We start from the raw sequence: 18413 nt of genomic DNA on the forward strand, positions 1-18413 counted from the left end.
CCAAAATAAAGCATCACGTCTTAAGACGTTCTGGACATTACTCATATGCAAAGTTCAAACACAGCAAGGGTCCTTTGGCAGCTTCCTGTTAAATATTCTCCATTAACAGAGTTAAACAGTTGCGCTGCTGTGCTAAAAGTTTTAAGTTGGTTTTAGCACTGAGCAGCTCTGAGCCCAAACAGTAAATGATTCAGGACATCTTTCAGACTGGTGTGGTGTCTCCACGTTGCAGGCACACAGTAGTGGTTTAAAAGGACTTGCTCAGGTCTTGGGTTCTGATGTAATGAAGGATTTATGTTCCATTAAATACTGTGCACATTAAGGACTCAAAACTAGTGCGTCAAAACAGTTGTATCCATAAGTTGTAATGGACATAGTCTGTCATTATTCAACATTTAGAAAATCTGTTCGTTCATAACCTGTGGGAACACATCAGACAAATAAACATTCAGTAGTTTTTATGCCACAGTTTTTAAAGAATAATAAGTATAATATTCTGCACGTCAAATATCAATGTCATTTTAATACAACTATGACAGATAATTGCACTTTGAGTCAGACCGCAAGAAGGATTTTGTAAATAAAATTTGTTGAATGAATAATTCATTACTCTTCCAGACAGGATTAAAATTCTACACATGCATATATCTGCTGACAATTTTCCTAAGGCTAAATCATGTAAACCCACATAACTGACTTTCTCAAAACACATTAACAACACATATTCCAAGATGTGTGTGTCAGATACAGACACACATCTTTGTCATCAGTGTTAAATTGTAGAAAGAAATTCCTTGAATTGTTTAAAAAAGAAGTCAAAGAATGATCCAATAAAAGTTATTTAACTTGACACAACTGAAGTAACATAGGAAGTAATAGTTTCTTGGTTCGGCTATTATTGTGATGTTCTTTAATAGTTTAGTGTGCATCTTGTCAAGAATCTGCACATATTATTTTTTTACTGTGGTGGTATTTTCTGAAGCATAAACTATAGCTCTGTAGGCATCTCCAATCAAAAAAATGTGAGTAATTTTAGAAGACAGCACTGTCCTCTCATTCAGATTTCAGTGAAAGAAGGCATGTAGACACACCGCCTTGACTGAGTTAAGGCTTGACCTTAGAGACAATTGACTCGTGTACACAGTGGCATTCAGCTTTCACCAGCATCGCATCCATCCACATCCACATCGGTACTTGCTATCTGACTGTCCTTCTCCCCTCTCCTCAGACTGAGAGAGAAAAGAAGAGTGCAGAGCAGCCCTGCAAACTGATGATTGAAGCTGAGGCAAGGAGCAAAAGAAAGCCAAAGAAGGAAGAAAGGAAGAGAAGAGGAATACATACACAGTGCTCATCTCCTCATCTCCACGGCAACCGTGTTCACACACTCACAGACTTCTGGGAGGAGACCTCAGTGAGCTCTATCACCAGCGTTGGAGGCAGGGGAGAGGAATCGGATGGGAAGAGGCGAATGAAACAGCGTCCCTTCATCATCCCACTTGTATCATCCTTAAGTTGCTTTTAAGACTTCACACACATCGCTGACACTTTGAGTTGGTGGTCAACTTTTTAAAGATTTGATTCAGCCAACTTAGAAAATGATTGATTGCTGACTGTTGTACATTTTGCACACATTACTATCACAAGCAACAGCCATCATCACATCTACTGCCTCCCCACGTTGAAACGCTCCAGCACCTCCCACTTCCACCCTTATCCAACCCGATACTGGCCATCCCTCACCCTGCAAGACCCCCTTCAGTCTTCTGTGCGTGACTTCATCTGTCTTCCATCCCTTCATCCGAGGCTATGAGAGGAGGAGTTGAATCCCAGATCACTCCATCATGCCAGTTCTGAAGAGTAGAGAGGACATCTGGGCTGGCAATGTTCAAGGTAGGATCTGAAAAACTCAACTGTATGTATGTGTGTGAAACCTTTTATGTAATGAGGTGAATTTCAGGGAATCCTCTAAACTTATTTTGGCAGTCACGTATCATGTTATATTTCCTGTGTTAAGTCACTGCTACCTCTTAATTCACTTGAACCCTATTTAACCACAAATAAATGCTCTCAACAGTGATATATTTGATTTATAATATAAGGTTGTTTGTCAGAATTAATGGGTCAACACATATGTTTCATGTTTCACATTCGATAATACGCCATTGTGTAATTTGCAATGACACATCTGGCGCTTGTCGAGGAAGTAGACTCAAGGATATGCATTGAGGTTTGTTTTAGTCAAATTAAGGAACCACTGGGCATTACGTTTTCCTGAAAAATGCAAAGTATGGCACAGTTCACTGGTCTGGAGAATTTTGTGACAGCGATACTGCGCCTTTATTCATTGTAATGTGCTTTTGAAATTGGCTCAGAACAGAGACTAGCAGAGAAAGGATCTTTATGTGTCTTGATTTATTTTTTTTCAGATATTTAAATGTGTTGCTGTTACTGAGATTGACAAATAAGGCCCAGTATATGTTTTATACTGATAAGTTTTATACTAAAATTTTGGCTTTCATTGCTCTTTGTTTGTTTTCATTTAAAGGAAGAGTAAAAGAGGGCAGGACAATGAGGGGAAAAAAAGTTCTAAAGGAAAAGAACAAATTGTCTTTTTTTTGTCACACGCTCTTTCTTGTGGTGCTTTGTGAGGGAGCCCAGTGTTGAGATAAGGGATAACGAGGCACTAGCTTCAATAAGCTCATCAAAACGACGGGTAGTGCTGCTTCACAAGGGAAAACAGGTCTAGACAATAGTAGTGTGTAAGGCTATAGAGTGGAAGTTGGAGTCTGTTATTGCTGAGCTTGTGCTCCTCAGCAGCAGCCTAGAAGTTGGACTGATAAAGGCACATTTTAGAAGCTCAACGTGCAGGTAAAGATAATGGAGGGGCTTGTCTAAGAGTCGGTGTGACACAAGGTACAAGAGGAGACAAAAAGCCAAACTCTCATGACATTCAGTGCACATTCATGACCACAGACTGAACTTTTAGACCCATGGAAAGTAATTTTCTTTGTGTGCTCTGACGGTTTTGAAACAGAAAATGTGCAAATCCCATGTTCTGTTACAATGTCTGACTCCTGCCAATGGAGCAGCTCCAGGATTTGTCTCCTGGTGGCATCGCAGATTAAATTCTTGGCCAGATCCTTTTTTTTTGTGCTTTCGGTGAGAGGCTAGTGCATGTTCTGAAATCTAAACTGAGTTGTTCCACTTCGGCATTCACTAACCTGCAGGATTTGAAGAAAGTGTAATTATGATGCTTGTCTTCAGTGAAGCGTAACTTAGAGGAGGTGTGTGACAGCTGGTGTGTCCCTCCTTCACGTTACAGCTTCAGTGCTGAGCAGACCTTATTTTACTCACTCACTAACTCCCATATGCTACACAGACACTGCACTCACCAGTTCTCAAATTCCTCCCCACAATATTTCACTCCAAATTTCGTCCTCTTTCTCAGCGATTGGGTATTGGCTGACACTGCTGGCTTGAAATGGCTACATGTGAACTATGTTCCTAGGGCAGATTTCCCAGCTGAAAAAAGAAAAAAAAAATCACAGAAAGAGAACAAGGGGTTAAGGTGAGGCAGACAGAAAAAGAGAAAGACAGGCACAGATCCAGGCACAGGCATAAAATCCAGAAGGAGCATCACAGACAGTGGATGAAGGAGGCAACTCTGTAGACAGATGTACCTAAGTGTGTAAGCAACAAAGCCTAAGAGGTATGTATGTTATTGTTGCAACACCGTGATGCTGCATGTTTGTAGAGTGAGGGTTGGATGAAGGGGATTATGGGATCCAAGTGCTGGATCTCTCCTAAGGCAGGAAGCATGACCCCTGTTTTGATCAGTGGACCAAAAACACAGTGGAAGGAGTGAAGTGCCATGAATAGGTGGGCGTCGAGGTGTTGACACTGGGGCTCACTGACAGCTGGCTGAGTGCGTTTTGGATAGAAGCCGCATGTGACCAGCTTTGCAAATGTTGATTGAGTCGTTGACGGATTAGCCTACAGGTGCTGAGCAGTCTGGTGTTTATTGTTTACCGAGACAGAAAGAGAGGGCGAAGTTCTATAATATATTCAGTATATTCTTCTCCTATTATACCCACGTTGCTAAAGTTAAATGTATATATCATCAGAACTGCTAGATCCATGGTCAAACAGCTTCGAAGACCCTCATATGTTTCCAACAAGAGAATACATCGTACACTTATAGTGTTTTACTTCTGAGCATTTCTGTAACCTTTGAAACCAGTGAAACAGTCTTAATGGCTTTGAATGCATCGTTACATGACCCTTACATGACTCTTTAGATATTTTGCTCCCGCCTACAATACCTGAACCTTTTGCTCTCAAAAATGTAGTCCCAGGCTGTAAATGTCCCATCATACAGCTGGTTGTCTATGTTTTCCAAGATTAGGCATCTTTTTTGCAAGTGATTGTACAATAAACTGGCTGAAATAATGCACATGTATTGATGAATCAGAAAAGTTCCTGAACTATCAGAAGTACTGTGCTCCTTTTTAGGGGTAAAACGCAGTCCTTCAATCTAAGCTTAGACCCTGGTCCCTGTGGTGGAAATGTGGTTTTTCAGTGTCGCTCGTAGGAGTAGCTTTAAAAAGTTTTGCCACTTCATATGAAGCAGTGCAAATTGATCCTCATGAACAGTTAAACCAGTTAAACTAGGATTTATTGATGATCTGGTGTATTATATTGGCATGTTTAACACTGCTGTCACAATTTCAAACTAGAAGCACTCGGAGAGCGCAGACCTCCGCCAAGGCTGATCAGTGGCCTCCCCCGTGGGCCCCCCCACCCCCGATCACCACCAAAATGTAATCATTTCTTCCTTATCCCATTTCCAACAAACCCTGAAAATTTCATCAAAATCTGTCCATAACTTTTTGAGTTATGTTGCACACTAACGGACAGACAAACAGACAGACAGACAGACAAACCCTGGCAAAAACATAACCTCCTTGGCGGAGGTAAAGATTGAACCATTAACCCATAAAGACCCAAACAGCAACCTGGTGACCAAAACCATCTACTGATCTAAAATGTTTAATGCATGTTGGTCCATTAATCCTATCAATACATGTAATAATTGGTGTAAATGCAGTTTGTCAACTTTTCATGGTTGTCAGATATGACCCATTTGGACATTCAGAGGCTCCGTTGTTACCATGGAAACATCATCATCTTCTACAACATTGATTCACCAGTAAAACCCATGGAGATGGATCAATGACAGTGGATGGACACACTTGGTTTATGTTCAGTTAATGATATATTTGACTGAAAAAGTCACATTTTCTTAAATTTTTTGTGTTTTTGGTATAATAACCCTCAAATTTAAGCTGAGCTTTTATGAACATCTACATTATCAGTAAATTAAATATAAGAAAAGGCCTGATTTACACTGCAAAAACGCAAAATTCAGAGGATACTATTATAATAAGTGGTGATCAATCATATAAGTAAAGGTAAATACAGAGAAAAAACTATTTTTGCCACAAAAGTAGCACTGGGTCTTTTTGGGTTAATTTACGTTAATTTGGCTCCAACTCATGTAGTTTAGTTCTACATTACTTTGAATTAGTGTAGCGGTTTTCATCAGCAGAGCCTGCATGTCCTCACTTGAGTGAGAAGTAGGGCTGAATGAAAAACCCCAAACCTTTTGTGACTTTTGGCAGAAAATTTTTTGTTGTGGTTTGCAGTTGTAGCGGAAATGGTAATTCACTGAAAATATCACCAAAAATAAATGTCGTAATTTGTGGTGTCTGTAACAAAAAGCACGTTTCCTTACATCTGGAGAATATTAGTCTTAAGTTACACTCACACTGAACCTTTCATTTGCAGCGTTTTGTGATTACAGGCTGACGCTGCGTTTTGATTACTTGTGTAGCTCTACACTACTGCCATTTTAGTAATATGTCAATGTTTGTTCAACACTACAGAGAAACAGTGTATTTCATAAGATAGCAAGCAACCCCACCTTTATCTGTAGTTTGTATTTCTGGCGCCACTTGTTCCTTTCTACCATTTCTCTGATAACTTTGTGTTGTATTTAGTTCATTTTCAGTCACTTTGTGTTGCGAAAGCAACATCATTCATCACATCAGTCATTTACTAAAAAAAAGTTTTTTACTTGAAATCATTTAAGATCTATAATTGAATCTTTTCTGTCCTTGAATGGTAGGTTCAATAAAATGGCAGCCTTTGTACCAAATAAAATAACAACTAAGTGTTAATACCACCACATTTTTAGTATAGACAGAAACCTTGAGATGCCTCTCCTTCCTCTCCTCTTCTATACCTAGTCATGTGTGACTGTGAGAGAAGGAGGAAGAGCTAAGAATAGAGAAAAGGGGGCCCAGTACTGTGATGCTGCCTCTACCCACGTTGCTCGGCTTCTCTGTGTGCTGTTCTATTACTGAAATCAGCAGGCACTCAACCAGTTTTCCTTAAAATCTGTTTGTGCAGGCTTTGCTGAAAGAGAGTACAATACAATTTGTGCTATAGGTTCCCCTTTCACTTACACGCCAGTGAAGGATAGATGTTGAATGATAGGTACAGATCTGTCTTACGCACTGTATTCTCTGTGTTCATTAATGACGAGATCAGAATGCTTGGTTTGGCACATGTGAAAATTTCATCAGAAACCGTCACTTTTCATGTCAGAGGGAGGCCTTTTGAAGCTCTACTCTCAACAGACAGGGAAAAGAGGAAGAGATTTTGTAAGAAAAAAATACTTATCAGATGGATGGAATGAGAACAAAAGACAAGATCTGCAGGTTGAGAAAAAGGGGTCAAGTTGCAACGATGAGAAAAACGGACGGAGGGTTTTGATAGCTGAACGAGATTGTGTAATATTATGGTCCTCAAAGGGCTGCAAAAAGAGATAACAGAAGTCAAAAGACATCCTGCATGCAGATTGCTTTCCTACAATGCAAATGATAATCTGATGATTATGTTTTCAAAGCGAGACAGGAACATGATGGAAGACACAAACCAAACAGGAGTAGGTCTATATTTATATTCCAAACTCTAAACAACAGGTAGAAGTTATGTACCAGAACACACCTACAGCTACCAAAACCACCAATGAATCAATGCTATGTATCCACAGACTGTATCACTTACTGGATAAAATATAGAGCTCATTGTTTACATACACATCTGTATTATGGTATCACCAAGTTTTCTTCTTCAAACAAAAACTCCTGTTACTTCAAGAGTTGGTCAGGATAACACTGTGTCTGATGATGTTCATGTGCTGCATCTGCTGCTAGTTTACATTGTAGCTCAGTTAGCCTAACTCTGTTTTTAAACTAAAAGCAGCCACAGTAAAAGCACAAATCACCTCTATATTCTGTACAGTTTGTGTTGTCAATAGCTACGCTAAAGATCTGTTTGAATCATCCAAACAAGGTCAGAACTGCCACATTTAGTCTGAACTGTGGATTAATAAATGATGAACTTAACAAAGATAGTAGCACCACTTAACTTTATACTTTCATGAGCCTCATAATTAACCTCACTCATATAGAAGAAATGGTACGATTACAGCATCAAAATCCATTCTTTTCATTTATAGCGGTGTCTGGGGTGAAAACAACAGTGCTTCTAGCTTTTATCACTTTGTCACTTTCTTTGACTCTAAACATTCTTTCTTTGCGGTTCTCAACCCATCTCTTCACTTTCTGATGCTTTAGTCAAAAACCCTGTGGTGTTTTCATCATCACGGGAGATGAGCAGAGTGACCCACTACTCCCTCTAGTGGTCATATAAATCTGTCAGACCATCAGTGTAAATAAATTCATTTCAAATTTCTACAATCCAGTACATTGGTATCTTTGGGCTCTGTATTCGAAACACTCTAAAGGCTGCCACACACTGTGTGATTTTAACAGTCGTATAACTTCACAGCAAGCCACACTACACGACATGAATTTGGGTATGACATGAAGTTTGCTGCGTGCACATTGCATGACGTTGTGTGTAGATTGCACAATGAAAATGCAAGCTGAATCACAGCCTACGACATATGTGGGTCAGCGTGGATGTGCAACAGTAAACTGTCATCAGTGCGTGCAATCCATCCATTAAAAACAAACATGCAAGGTAACAGATCATTCACCCTTGTGGCATTTATATGTGAGAACAAGAAATCAAAAAAGTAGTAGGAGGAGAATATGGATGTGGGTGTGGCTCGGAGAGAGGCCAACTTGGGATTCCAATTTTGCAAAGAGTGCTTGAAATATGCTCTTGTTAGCATCTGCTAGCATTTCACTTTAGCATTTACCATTATGGTCTGTCATTTTCAGTGTTGCGTCGATCAGTACATCATTTCATACTGCATTTCTGTTGGTCAGTTAGCGGACGTAGGTCACAGCAGCAGTTACACTGTGAGATGGTCACCCCAAATTTGTGACAGTGTCAGAATTTTAGCGCAGGCTGTCTTTGGTCGCAAGACCATGACAACAGCCGTCCTTGAACCTGTCTCACAGTGCAACGTAGGGCCACCAATTTAGGGCCCAAGACCCAAGATATTGCATAGTTGGAGCTTTAATGATAGTTTAGGTAATTTATTTTTAAATATTTGTAGGTATAAATACTACGTAAAGCCCCTTTAAAGATAAGATAACCTGGTTCAGATACACTTAGATCATTCAGATTTGCATAAATAACAATAATACCTGCTGGATAAAATATAAAAAAACAGAAGAAAGAAAACAATTCCAATGGCAATTTGCAGCAACAGCTGTGTTAGCGAGCAAGGCTGTTAGCAGGGGTGAAGCCATTTGACATGCCCAGGAGCAGTGTTTTCTAACCTGTTCAAAGTGTCAATAAATCTGTCTCCATTTGACCCACAGTGGGGGGCAAGTTGTGAGGTAATTAGCTGTGACTATGGGTAAGGAGTGGGTCTGGAAAACAGAAAACTGGGGAGGCCGAGAGGAAAAGCTGGTCCTTCATGAAGATGAGTCTGTGACATGTAGGAACCATAGATACTAGGGGGGAACTATCATCGGTGTTTTTTTGTTTCTCCTAATGAAGCCGATCAACAGGTGATCGGTGGGACCGAGGCAAGGCTGAGATGTAGTGTTAACCTCTCAGGGGGGTAAATTAGAAGCTAAGGAGAGAGAAGAAGAGGACATATAAGCATGTGTCTCAGGCTCTGCAATCACATTTAGGCCTAAGTGGAGAGGAGTGTGTGGGTTTACATTACTGACATTCTTTTCAGTGGGATTATATCTGCACAATTGAATCTTGAAAGAAATGCTCTAGGTTCATATTGGGTAAACAGCTGAAGCTATTATATTACCATTAATTGAAGTTAATCTACAGCTGTATATTATTTTTTGTAGTGTATCAAACAAAAATCCAACTGATTATCTAGTTTTTATATTATAGTTAATATATTATTTTATATTCTGATTATGGAGTGTATTTTTTACAAAACAAACAATTTGACAATTTCACATTTTTCTTTTACTGTTTCTGCCCTTTTATAAGCTATTATCAACATTAATTGAGGAAATAACAGATTAATAAATAATAATGCACTCCCTAACAAATAGAGTAAATGTCAAACTCATACATTTCCAGTGAAGACAGATAATAAAGGTAAATGCAGGACCATAAACATTGAAATTGTCAGATTATAACAGTGAAGCTGAAAGATTTTTTATTATGGGCTTTTTGAGTGATAGTAGGGAATGTGGTGCCAGCTTCGTCATCTAACGAATAAAATGAAATCTTATTTTAATCTTGTAGATGAAGCATTTGATGAAGAATCTGAGATAGGTGTGTATGTCATAGCTCATGATCTTATATAGTTCCTATCGTGATGAATGAAATGGTCAGACTAGAAAAGGCTAAAACCAGGACTGTGGTGTGTAGTATGTGTTCATCCAATCCAGATAAACTGATCTTCATATTTACTCTAAAGGCATGAACTACAAATGAATAGCACTGCCATATCATCCAAGTGAAATATATATAGTTAGTGCATGAAAATAATTCCCATCTGCACAATTTCAACTTGACTGTATTGGTTTTGCTTTGAAAAAAAGCAATAATATAACCCAAGTATATGCTAAGTTCACACTGTCCTTATTTTTCTAGTCCTTTAATTTGCAGTATAGTAACAAAGTGCAGGTTGTATTAATGCACCAAGTCTGTATCCAGGCAGCAGAAATGATTCTTGATATAATGCAGTGTGCGATTGGTGGTCATGTCAGTGACTGTGTTTAGAAAAACAGCACAAGTGTTTAAGATCAGTAAGGGTAGAACTAGGAACATCTGTGACTTTTATTCAGATATGCTGAACATCATAAAATAGGTGAAGGGGTAAATATATAAGAAGGTAATTACTAATAATGAATAAATATTCCAGTCACACATTACTCATCACATACTTTCCGCTGTTTTTTTTTTTTCATCCAATGGGGCACAAATTAAAGACTATTTTCTGTATTTGTCTATTATTTGGCATCATATGCTGCTAAAATAAGCAAATGTCTTTACGTTTTAAACTCAAGCACCATGCTTTCTATAAATAACTGAATCTGGATTTTATGATAGTTATCCAAAAATTGACCAGTAGACCCTAGCTCAGTATAATCAGTGCTTCAGTGTATAAATATATATTTGCTGGATTGACTGATTTTTGCTTTATTTTATTTGTGCCACAGAAATATGGTCTATAGTTTATGTACATTTGTTGACAAATTACAAACATATCAAGGTTCTGGCTGTGTTTTGGCAAGAACCTGGTAATTTAGCACAGGGGTTATGATTCACGTTGTCAACATACATTGCAATCCTGTAAATGCTTCTATGCCAAACAATATATTGTTTAATCCATCCTAATTTAATCCATCTCTGTTAGCACCGATCTTTGAATATAAACTGTTTACAAAAAATTGATGCGTTAGTTTTGAGAATCAACACAGTATCACAAAGCATAAGATCAAGATACTCAAGTGTATCAGTGTGCCTATTAAACTGTGATGTCATTTACTATTTTCAGGTCTCCTAATATTCCTAATATTCTCCTCCTCATTCTGCTGTCGTACTGTGCCTGAGTCCATAAAACACACCCAGTCATTCTACCACTTTACATGTTAGGGTAAAGAGCAGAGGACGTGGATGAAGTTGATAAGTTACAATTTTTAAACAAATGAGAAAAAAAATTGGCACTAGCTTATATTAACTGCATCTGCTAAACCAGATTTTTATGGATATTCCTGATATAGAATAAAGCTATTATGGGCTGTTTCATGTCTTCACACTCTGTGATCCAGTTGTCAGTTCGTTTTCTGTGCTGTCCATTTCAGGGGAAGGTAAATTAAATAATAAATTATGTCAATACACACAGCTGAGCACAAAGTGAAGCACTGCATGGCTGTAAACAGATCAGAAGCTTAAACAGTATTTAAGACACTTAAAATTTTGATTAACTGCAGGTAAAATACTAACTATGGAAAATTTCACTAAACACTGTGTTTGAGTTAAATGAATAAATTTATCATCTTTTGAACCCTAACTGATACCTCTCTAGACAATTGTTCTCCCGGGGACAAATAAATGTCTTGAATCTAAAGAAAGTAGTAACATTAAATGACCATACAGGGTCGAGAAATTAGTTTATGGCACTATGATGTCAGATTCAACAACATGATATTAACATTATACACATACTGAAAAACAGGAGTGGTCCAAGAGCTTACTCTTTCTCATTAAATATAAACCATACACTCTTTGCAGAACAAAAATACCACAGAAATTGATTGAAAGGTGTGAAAATAATAATTTTAAGATTGATCCAAAACTAAAAGCAGTTAAGAAGTGATTGTTGAGTCGCTGAGGAGACTGGTTTTCCCTCTGGAGCAAGTCCTTAGATGTGTCACATCCAAAGTATTCTTTCTCTAACAGCTGTTCTCACTGAACAACAGTTGAGATGTATTATTTCCACTCAAATGTACTCAATCAAATGACATGATGTGACACAGAGGGCTTGCTTGTGGGCAGTAACAGCTACAGGTGCTGACGGAGGTAAAAGGAGTCCGGACTGGTGTGAGGCCTCAGGTAATTAAAGGAATTACAGAAGAAGACAGATAGCGGTAATGGATACTTGGTCTCTCTCATTACAACAAGTCCCATGAGTGTTAGGCGCCATGGGCGTGCTATTAAAGCCTCAAGAGAGCTGTAGCCCACAGTTAGCTGTTGAATGTTCAAATTTTGTCACCACTAAAGTGGTAGAAACAAAATTGGCTTAGACAGTGGACAAAAAAACTCCAGTATCAAGTCTCAGCTTTTCTGAGCAGGAAAGAAACCCTGAAAAAAATACATTGTAGTCGCTGAAGTGAGGACGCGACAGGCTCTAAATGTGCTGGTTGATGGTTAAATTCCCTGGAGGGACTTCAGGTCGCTTGGAGAAGATTGCACATGAACTAGGATGTGCTGCTTCTGATGAAATTGGCTAACATATTGTATCAGAGTTAGTTACAGTGGAGCTTAGTAAAAAAGAAAAAATGGTCAGGAACCAACAGCATCCTGTGCAGACTCTTGTGACATATTGTACATATTGCAGTGACATAGCTGTAGTGTACATGAACCATTAAAAAGTGGTCGTCCAGACCCTTTGAGGCTCTAAAGGGTCCTGTATCGCTGCAGAAAGGGACACGTCACTTTGCTACTAAATTAAGTCTAGAGCAGGAGATATAACCTCTGTGGAATAAATGGCTTCAATGAGGTAATGAAGACCCTGGGGGATAGATGGATTCTGCCTCAGTACCATGTTCTCTTCATTCTTGTGCATCCAAGTGTGTCTATTATATTGTGTAAACTACATGTTTGTGCACTACTGTGGCTGTTTGTGTGTTCTTTGCCATGTCCGTCCATTTGTCTTTAATGAAGAGCCCACATAATTTTATTTAGAGTGCATAGGCAGCCTCAGCGCAACAGTAGAGATCTGTAGTGTGTCTCATTATAAGTGCAATTAGCAAAGAGAGAATTCTTGACTGGACAAAAGTGCACTTAATGAAACGCCCAAGACCCTCTTCAATAAACTACAGATTTTTTTCTGTCATTTGTGGCTCTTCTACAAAACACCAGAGAGCTGACAGGTTATTCAATACAGTGGACTGTGTAAAGATATACTGTCGTAATGTTATGTTGTAGTAATGTTACATGTTTCATAGAATCAAGTCATAAAGCACAGTGCTGACTAAAGTTACAGGATGAAAACTACTTTGATCAATTTGAGCTATTTTTCATATTTGTTGTTTTCTAAATAATGTGATTTAATGCTTCATACCAGAAAATAAACACAAATGATCTCTGAATTTTGGATGGCTTTTTGAATAAAAAAAAAGATGATTTGATCAATGGGCAGACAGAAATGATAGCAAGCATGTTTTCTGTTTTCTGATATTTTATCCAGATGAGATGACTAATTCATGACAGTTTCAGTTAGTTGCAACACCAAGATCAATTTATCTGTGAAATTTGTTGCAGATATTCAGGTGTCTTCCAAAATGAATCACATGGTCACACTGAGTTACTCCAATATTTTCTCTTGCACTTGTTGGTTTATGATCAAATAAAAGCAACACTACTTTGTGTTGTGCTAACGTGCAAATATGATTAACTAAGGTGACAAACGTAAATACGCAGCTACTCATACATGTTATCACGTGATAGAGGAAAGCAGGTACATCTTGTAAACTCACACCAGCAGCTGACTTTTTGAGGATGAATTGAATAATTACAGTGGATGTAAATAGAACATGAGTCGGCTTCTACTACCCCTGCAGGGGAGTCATTATAGCAGCATGACATCTGATTACCAGACTGAACACAACAATGTCACACAGCTCTGACTGACAGATCAGAATGAATGAGACGGCTTCAGAGATTTGATGCAGGTGATGCTTCAACTTCTATTTAAAACTTGTTTTTAAGCTCAGTCAGCTGTAATATTTCTACCCCCAAAATACAGAATGTTTTGCTGAAAACCCCAGTATGATACAGTTCACCAGTACAGTTGGCCAAATATTGCACATCTTTGGATTTTTTCTCTGGATTAACAAAATTTTTCATGTACACAAAGGAAAAATAGCAATTTAAGTACCATCCTCATAACTAACAGCGAATCCTCTGCATAAAAGCTTATTGATGCTGAATTGTTCCCTGCTGTTCTTCTAAATAGCTCTCTCAGAAATACTGACCTTATTTTGCCATTTGTTTATTCTTAAAAGAAGAAAAGAAACACCTTTGGAGGGTCTACCAGTCTCTAACTAATTAAACACAGTGTTTCTTAATTAGTGATGATATATTTCAGATGTGACATGTCTCCAGGGAATGTGTAGACCTTTAAATGAAATTAAAATATTAATATTAATATTACATTAATGCTGTAAAAAAATCTTTATATATTTTATTAAAGCATACTGTTTGGTATAATTTGTTATTAATTAATCCAGTGTGTGCTTTGAGAAGAGGACTAAAATACTACTGTTACCTGTAACTGATCACCCACTGGATGTAAATGACCTTCAAGTTATGCCTATCAGTTTATGTTATACACAATAAATTTGAAAAGCACCACATTAAGTCTCAAGAGATAGAGTACAGCTTGATAATGAGTGTTTTAAATAGTGTGGCAGTTTTGACCATCTCTCAGGATACATGGTAGTATGTAATAAACTGCATGATATAAAACCCCTGATCATTAAAGTCTACATATATTCATTACTGTGGGAATTGACAGGGTATGAGTTATTCAAGATGTGCGGTTTGTGGCTTGATTGATCATATGGAATCTTTATTGGCAGATTGGAAGTCCATAAGTGTCAGAGTGTATATGTGTGTGTGCTGTTATGAAGCTCAAGCAGCTCTGATAATTCTGTTGGCGGTTTGTGCCATTTGACAGAGTTCTGTGATCAATGCTCTTTGTAAATGTTAACAGTGATATGACCGATGCCTCAGCCTTATTGGCATGATTTAGATCAACCCAGAGCTTGCTCTCTGCACGTGAACCTCATCTGATGTGTTTGCATGTGTGGATGGAAGTCTTATTTGTGCATACGTTCATACGCTGCTTCGCATCTCATGAAAACAAAAGCAATATACGCATTAGGAGGGCTCAGATGTGTGCATATGTGGACCCAAACAGCCCTTGACCTACAGTATCAACACTCAAACCATCTACCCTTCTGTGTTCATGCGTCTGTCTAGTTATTGGAGCAAAGAATGGTGGTCACATCAAGAGTAAATTGCTGAACACAAGCAGTACATACATGTGGGTGTTTTGTGTAACTGCTTGTCACCACTTATCCGTCCTTTTCCTACAGTGCGTATGTTATTGTAATTGCAGTGTAAGTGCTGTAATGGGCACACAAATGCATAGAAATTCACCCATCAACTGAGATTTGTTACTGCACTATTAGATGGTTTACTTTTGTTCTATTATGTTTCTATGTGAGCAAATGATCCACTCTTGACACCCTCCATTTAAAAGGTTTTAATTTGGAGCTGATAATGACAGTAGAGATGTAGTACTTTATGTACGTAGGTCTGATTAGTCCAAATGTCACTGAAGCTCCCAGCTCCTGCACACTCCCTCCATCGTGTTATTTTTTTCTTGTGTTTATTCGCCTGTAGCCCTTTTGGAGATTCATTTTTAATGTGAGGTACACTAAAAGGCGGAGCACTGGATCATCCCTGTCTACAGGAGTGCATTAACTTATCTACTGTGTGTTTGTGGGTGTGCACATGCTATTTATTTTATGTTACAAGCATTTTATTTTTGTCAGTGAGAGTTGGCACAGCAATATGCACCAGCTTAGATAAAAGTAAATTGTGTATTATTAGGAGAGGGCACGCACAGCATGTAGTGTACTGCATAAACTAATGTGAGTGTGCAAGTAGTGTGTATCTTACTGTCCATCAAGGTGTTATGTGGAGGCATATTTGAAGTGTTACTATGGAAACCGAGCACTGCTGTTATACAGAAATGCATATCTGAGTTGGTCTCCATATCTATCTGCTCCCTCGTTTACTGTCACACTTCTTGCGTTATTTTCAAAAAATTTTCTTCTAATAGTTTCCCTCCAGTGTCGAGTGGATTTATCAGCCATTTTGCAGGATTTCTTTTTTTTTTTTTTTTTTTTTTTTTTACATATTAAGAGGATTTTTTTTCCTTCCCTTCACAGTTTTCTCTTTTTTCCTTTAGATGTTCTTAACCTCCTCCCCACCCTTGGTTCTTCTTTTATCATCTTGTGCTAATCATGTCCTCTTTTTATCTTTCTTTCTTCAGCTGTGTTGCCCCTCCACACCTCCTTCCCTCCCTCCCTCCATTGGGTTTCTTATTGCTGTTCCTTCCTCCACCTCCATCTCTTTTGTGTATGTCTCTATTTATTCTCTCCCTCTCCCCCCTCTTCTCTCTCCTCTTCTCTCTGCTGCCTTCCTCCCACTCGCTTCCTCCTCCTCTCTCTCTCTCTTCTCTCTCTCTCTCTCTCTCTCTCTCTCTCTCTCTCTCTCTCTCTCTCTCTCGTGGTGTCCTCGTGGAGAATTCAGTTCGTTTACAATTACCATGTGCACCTGCAATTAAAGCTGACAAACCTCTGGTAATTAGACCTTTTAGACAAACTGTTTTTATGTGCAGATCACATTTCCTCCTCTGCTGGTTTTCCACATTCTTCTCTGTCCTCACCCTATTTCACCCGTTTCTCCTCGCTTTCTGTTTCTGCTTCCTACCTCTTTCTGATTTACAACTTCCCTCCTTCTCCTCAGATTCTTTTGGACTTTTTTTTGTTTTTTGGTGCTGCCTGGATCACACACTGCTTGATAAATAAAAGATTACCAAAGGTGTTGTTGTGTGAGCGAAAAAGAGGAACAAGCCTTTTTACCTTGCCCTTCATTTATCCCTCTCCTAAAGTGCTCCTCCATGCTTAATTTAGAATATGAGCATGAACATGAACATATACTCATTAAGATTCTTCTCCTTTGTCTATGCAGAAAATATGCCTAAATTTGTTCTCTGATCCACTTTGTATGAGCATACACTCACATATGCACACAAAATAGTAAGAAACTACAATTTTCACATCAGGCTATGACTAATTGTGTTTCTCCCTGCTTGTCACCTCTCTCTGATTGCATCTTTCACTGGCTTTTTCTTGTTCTTTTCCTTTCTCTCCATCGTCTTCCTCTCTATACCATTCTCCTTTGCGCCTGTTTGGCTGCTAATACAATAGCAGTAAATAATGACAGTAAAAGTAAATAATAGGTCTCCATTCTACTTCAAAGAGAAGCAGAGGGATGGTAGAGGGTTGGAGGGAGCAACGGAAAGAAAACAGGTTGGAGGGTAAAGGAGAAAACAGCAGTAAAAGAGGGAGTGTGGGAAGGAGAGAACAGGAGGAGGGAGAAGAGGAAAAGAGAGAGAGAGAGACAGAGAGGCGGTCAAACCCGGTCTGAGTGTCTAATGGTCACTTAGCCTGGCAGCAAGTCCATGAAGCTTTGAGGCTGTCAATCTGTCAAAATGCACCCAGTACTGTCTCAACTTTTCCAGAATGCACATACACACTCATACATGTGCACACAAACGCACACAATTCACCATCTCTTTCCCTCTCTGGGTCTTTGATGTGTGCCACAGGGTTCCTCCAAGGAAGTCACAGCAGAGTATAATGGATGTGGCGTTGTCACTTGATGCTCTATGGGAGCTTACAGGCTTCGCAGTGTGTGGTTTGCGTGGTTTGATATGCAGCTATGTAGGTCTGCAATTATCACATGAAATCGTCAGTATTTTTTAGATCCTGACCTACACTGCGCTCTTTCATAAAATACTCTCATTTGACATTAGTGTTATCACCGTGTCAAAAGCAAAGGGGTAATAATTACACTGTTTTCTGCAAAGGTGCTCCTTCAGATAAACAAACAATTTACATTGCTCTCAGGTGGATAGACAGACAATTTATAAATGACCAAAGGTGTATCTTTGGTATTTTTGTATTTTTGTGCTGCCACTGCATGTACAGTATAACACTGATAAGCAAATGCCAGCAGAATATATTCATATAGCTAATTTACTGTTCAGGCTTTAGAATATGTACTATTTTCAACTTTGCGCTATTGTAAACCATTGTATGTTTCTGACAACTGCAAGTAATATTCCTGAGCCAAACATATGTTTCATATCAAAGTTTGAACTGGTTTTAACTGGTCATGTTAAGTTTTACATGAAAATGAACGGAAATTTTAATACTCACTAGGGCTGCATAACTAACCTAACTTTCAACTGTGTAATTGCAGTATATAACTACAAAAATGCTGTAAGCAAGTAGCAAGTAGCTTCATGATACCATTTTTTAATTGTAGTCAAAAATCTTGATTATGTTCTCACAAATTGCAGT

The 18413-nt window shown here is 38.6% G+C and overlaps 1 protein-coding gene across 1 annotated transcript in view; it reads left to right on the forward strand.

The window, feature by feature from the left end:
* The window catches only part of grin2bb (glutamate receptor, ionotropic, N-methyl D-aspartate 2B, genome duplicate b), a 102244-nt gene that overhangs the window by 3171 nt on the left and 80660 nt on the right, over positions 1-18413 (forward strand). Inside the window, 1 exon segment of the mRNA XM_030147306.1 lies at positions 1229-1890. Within this exon segment, the coding sequence (XP_030003166.1) occupies positions 1882-1890 (9 nt within the window). The 5' untranslated portion in view covers positions 1229-1881.

Source organism: Sphaeramia orbicularis, chromosome 1 (assembly GCF_902148855.1).
Source record: "Sphaeramia orbicularis chromosome 1, fSphaOr1.1, whole genome shotgun sequence".
Taxonomy (NCBI): Eukaryota; Metazoa; Chordata; class Actinopteri; order Kurtiformes; family Apogonidae; genus Sphaeramia; species Sphaeramia orbicularis.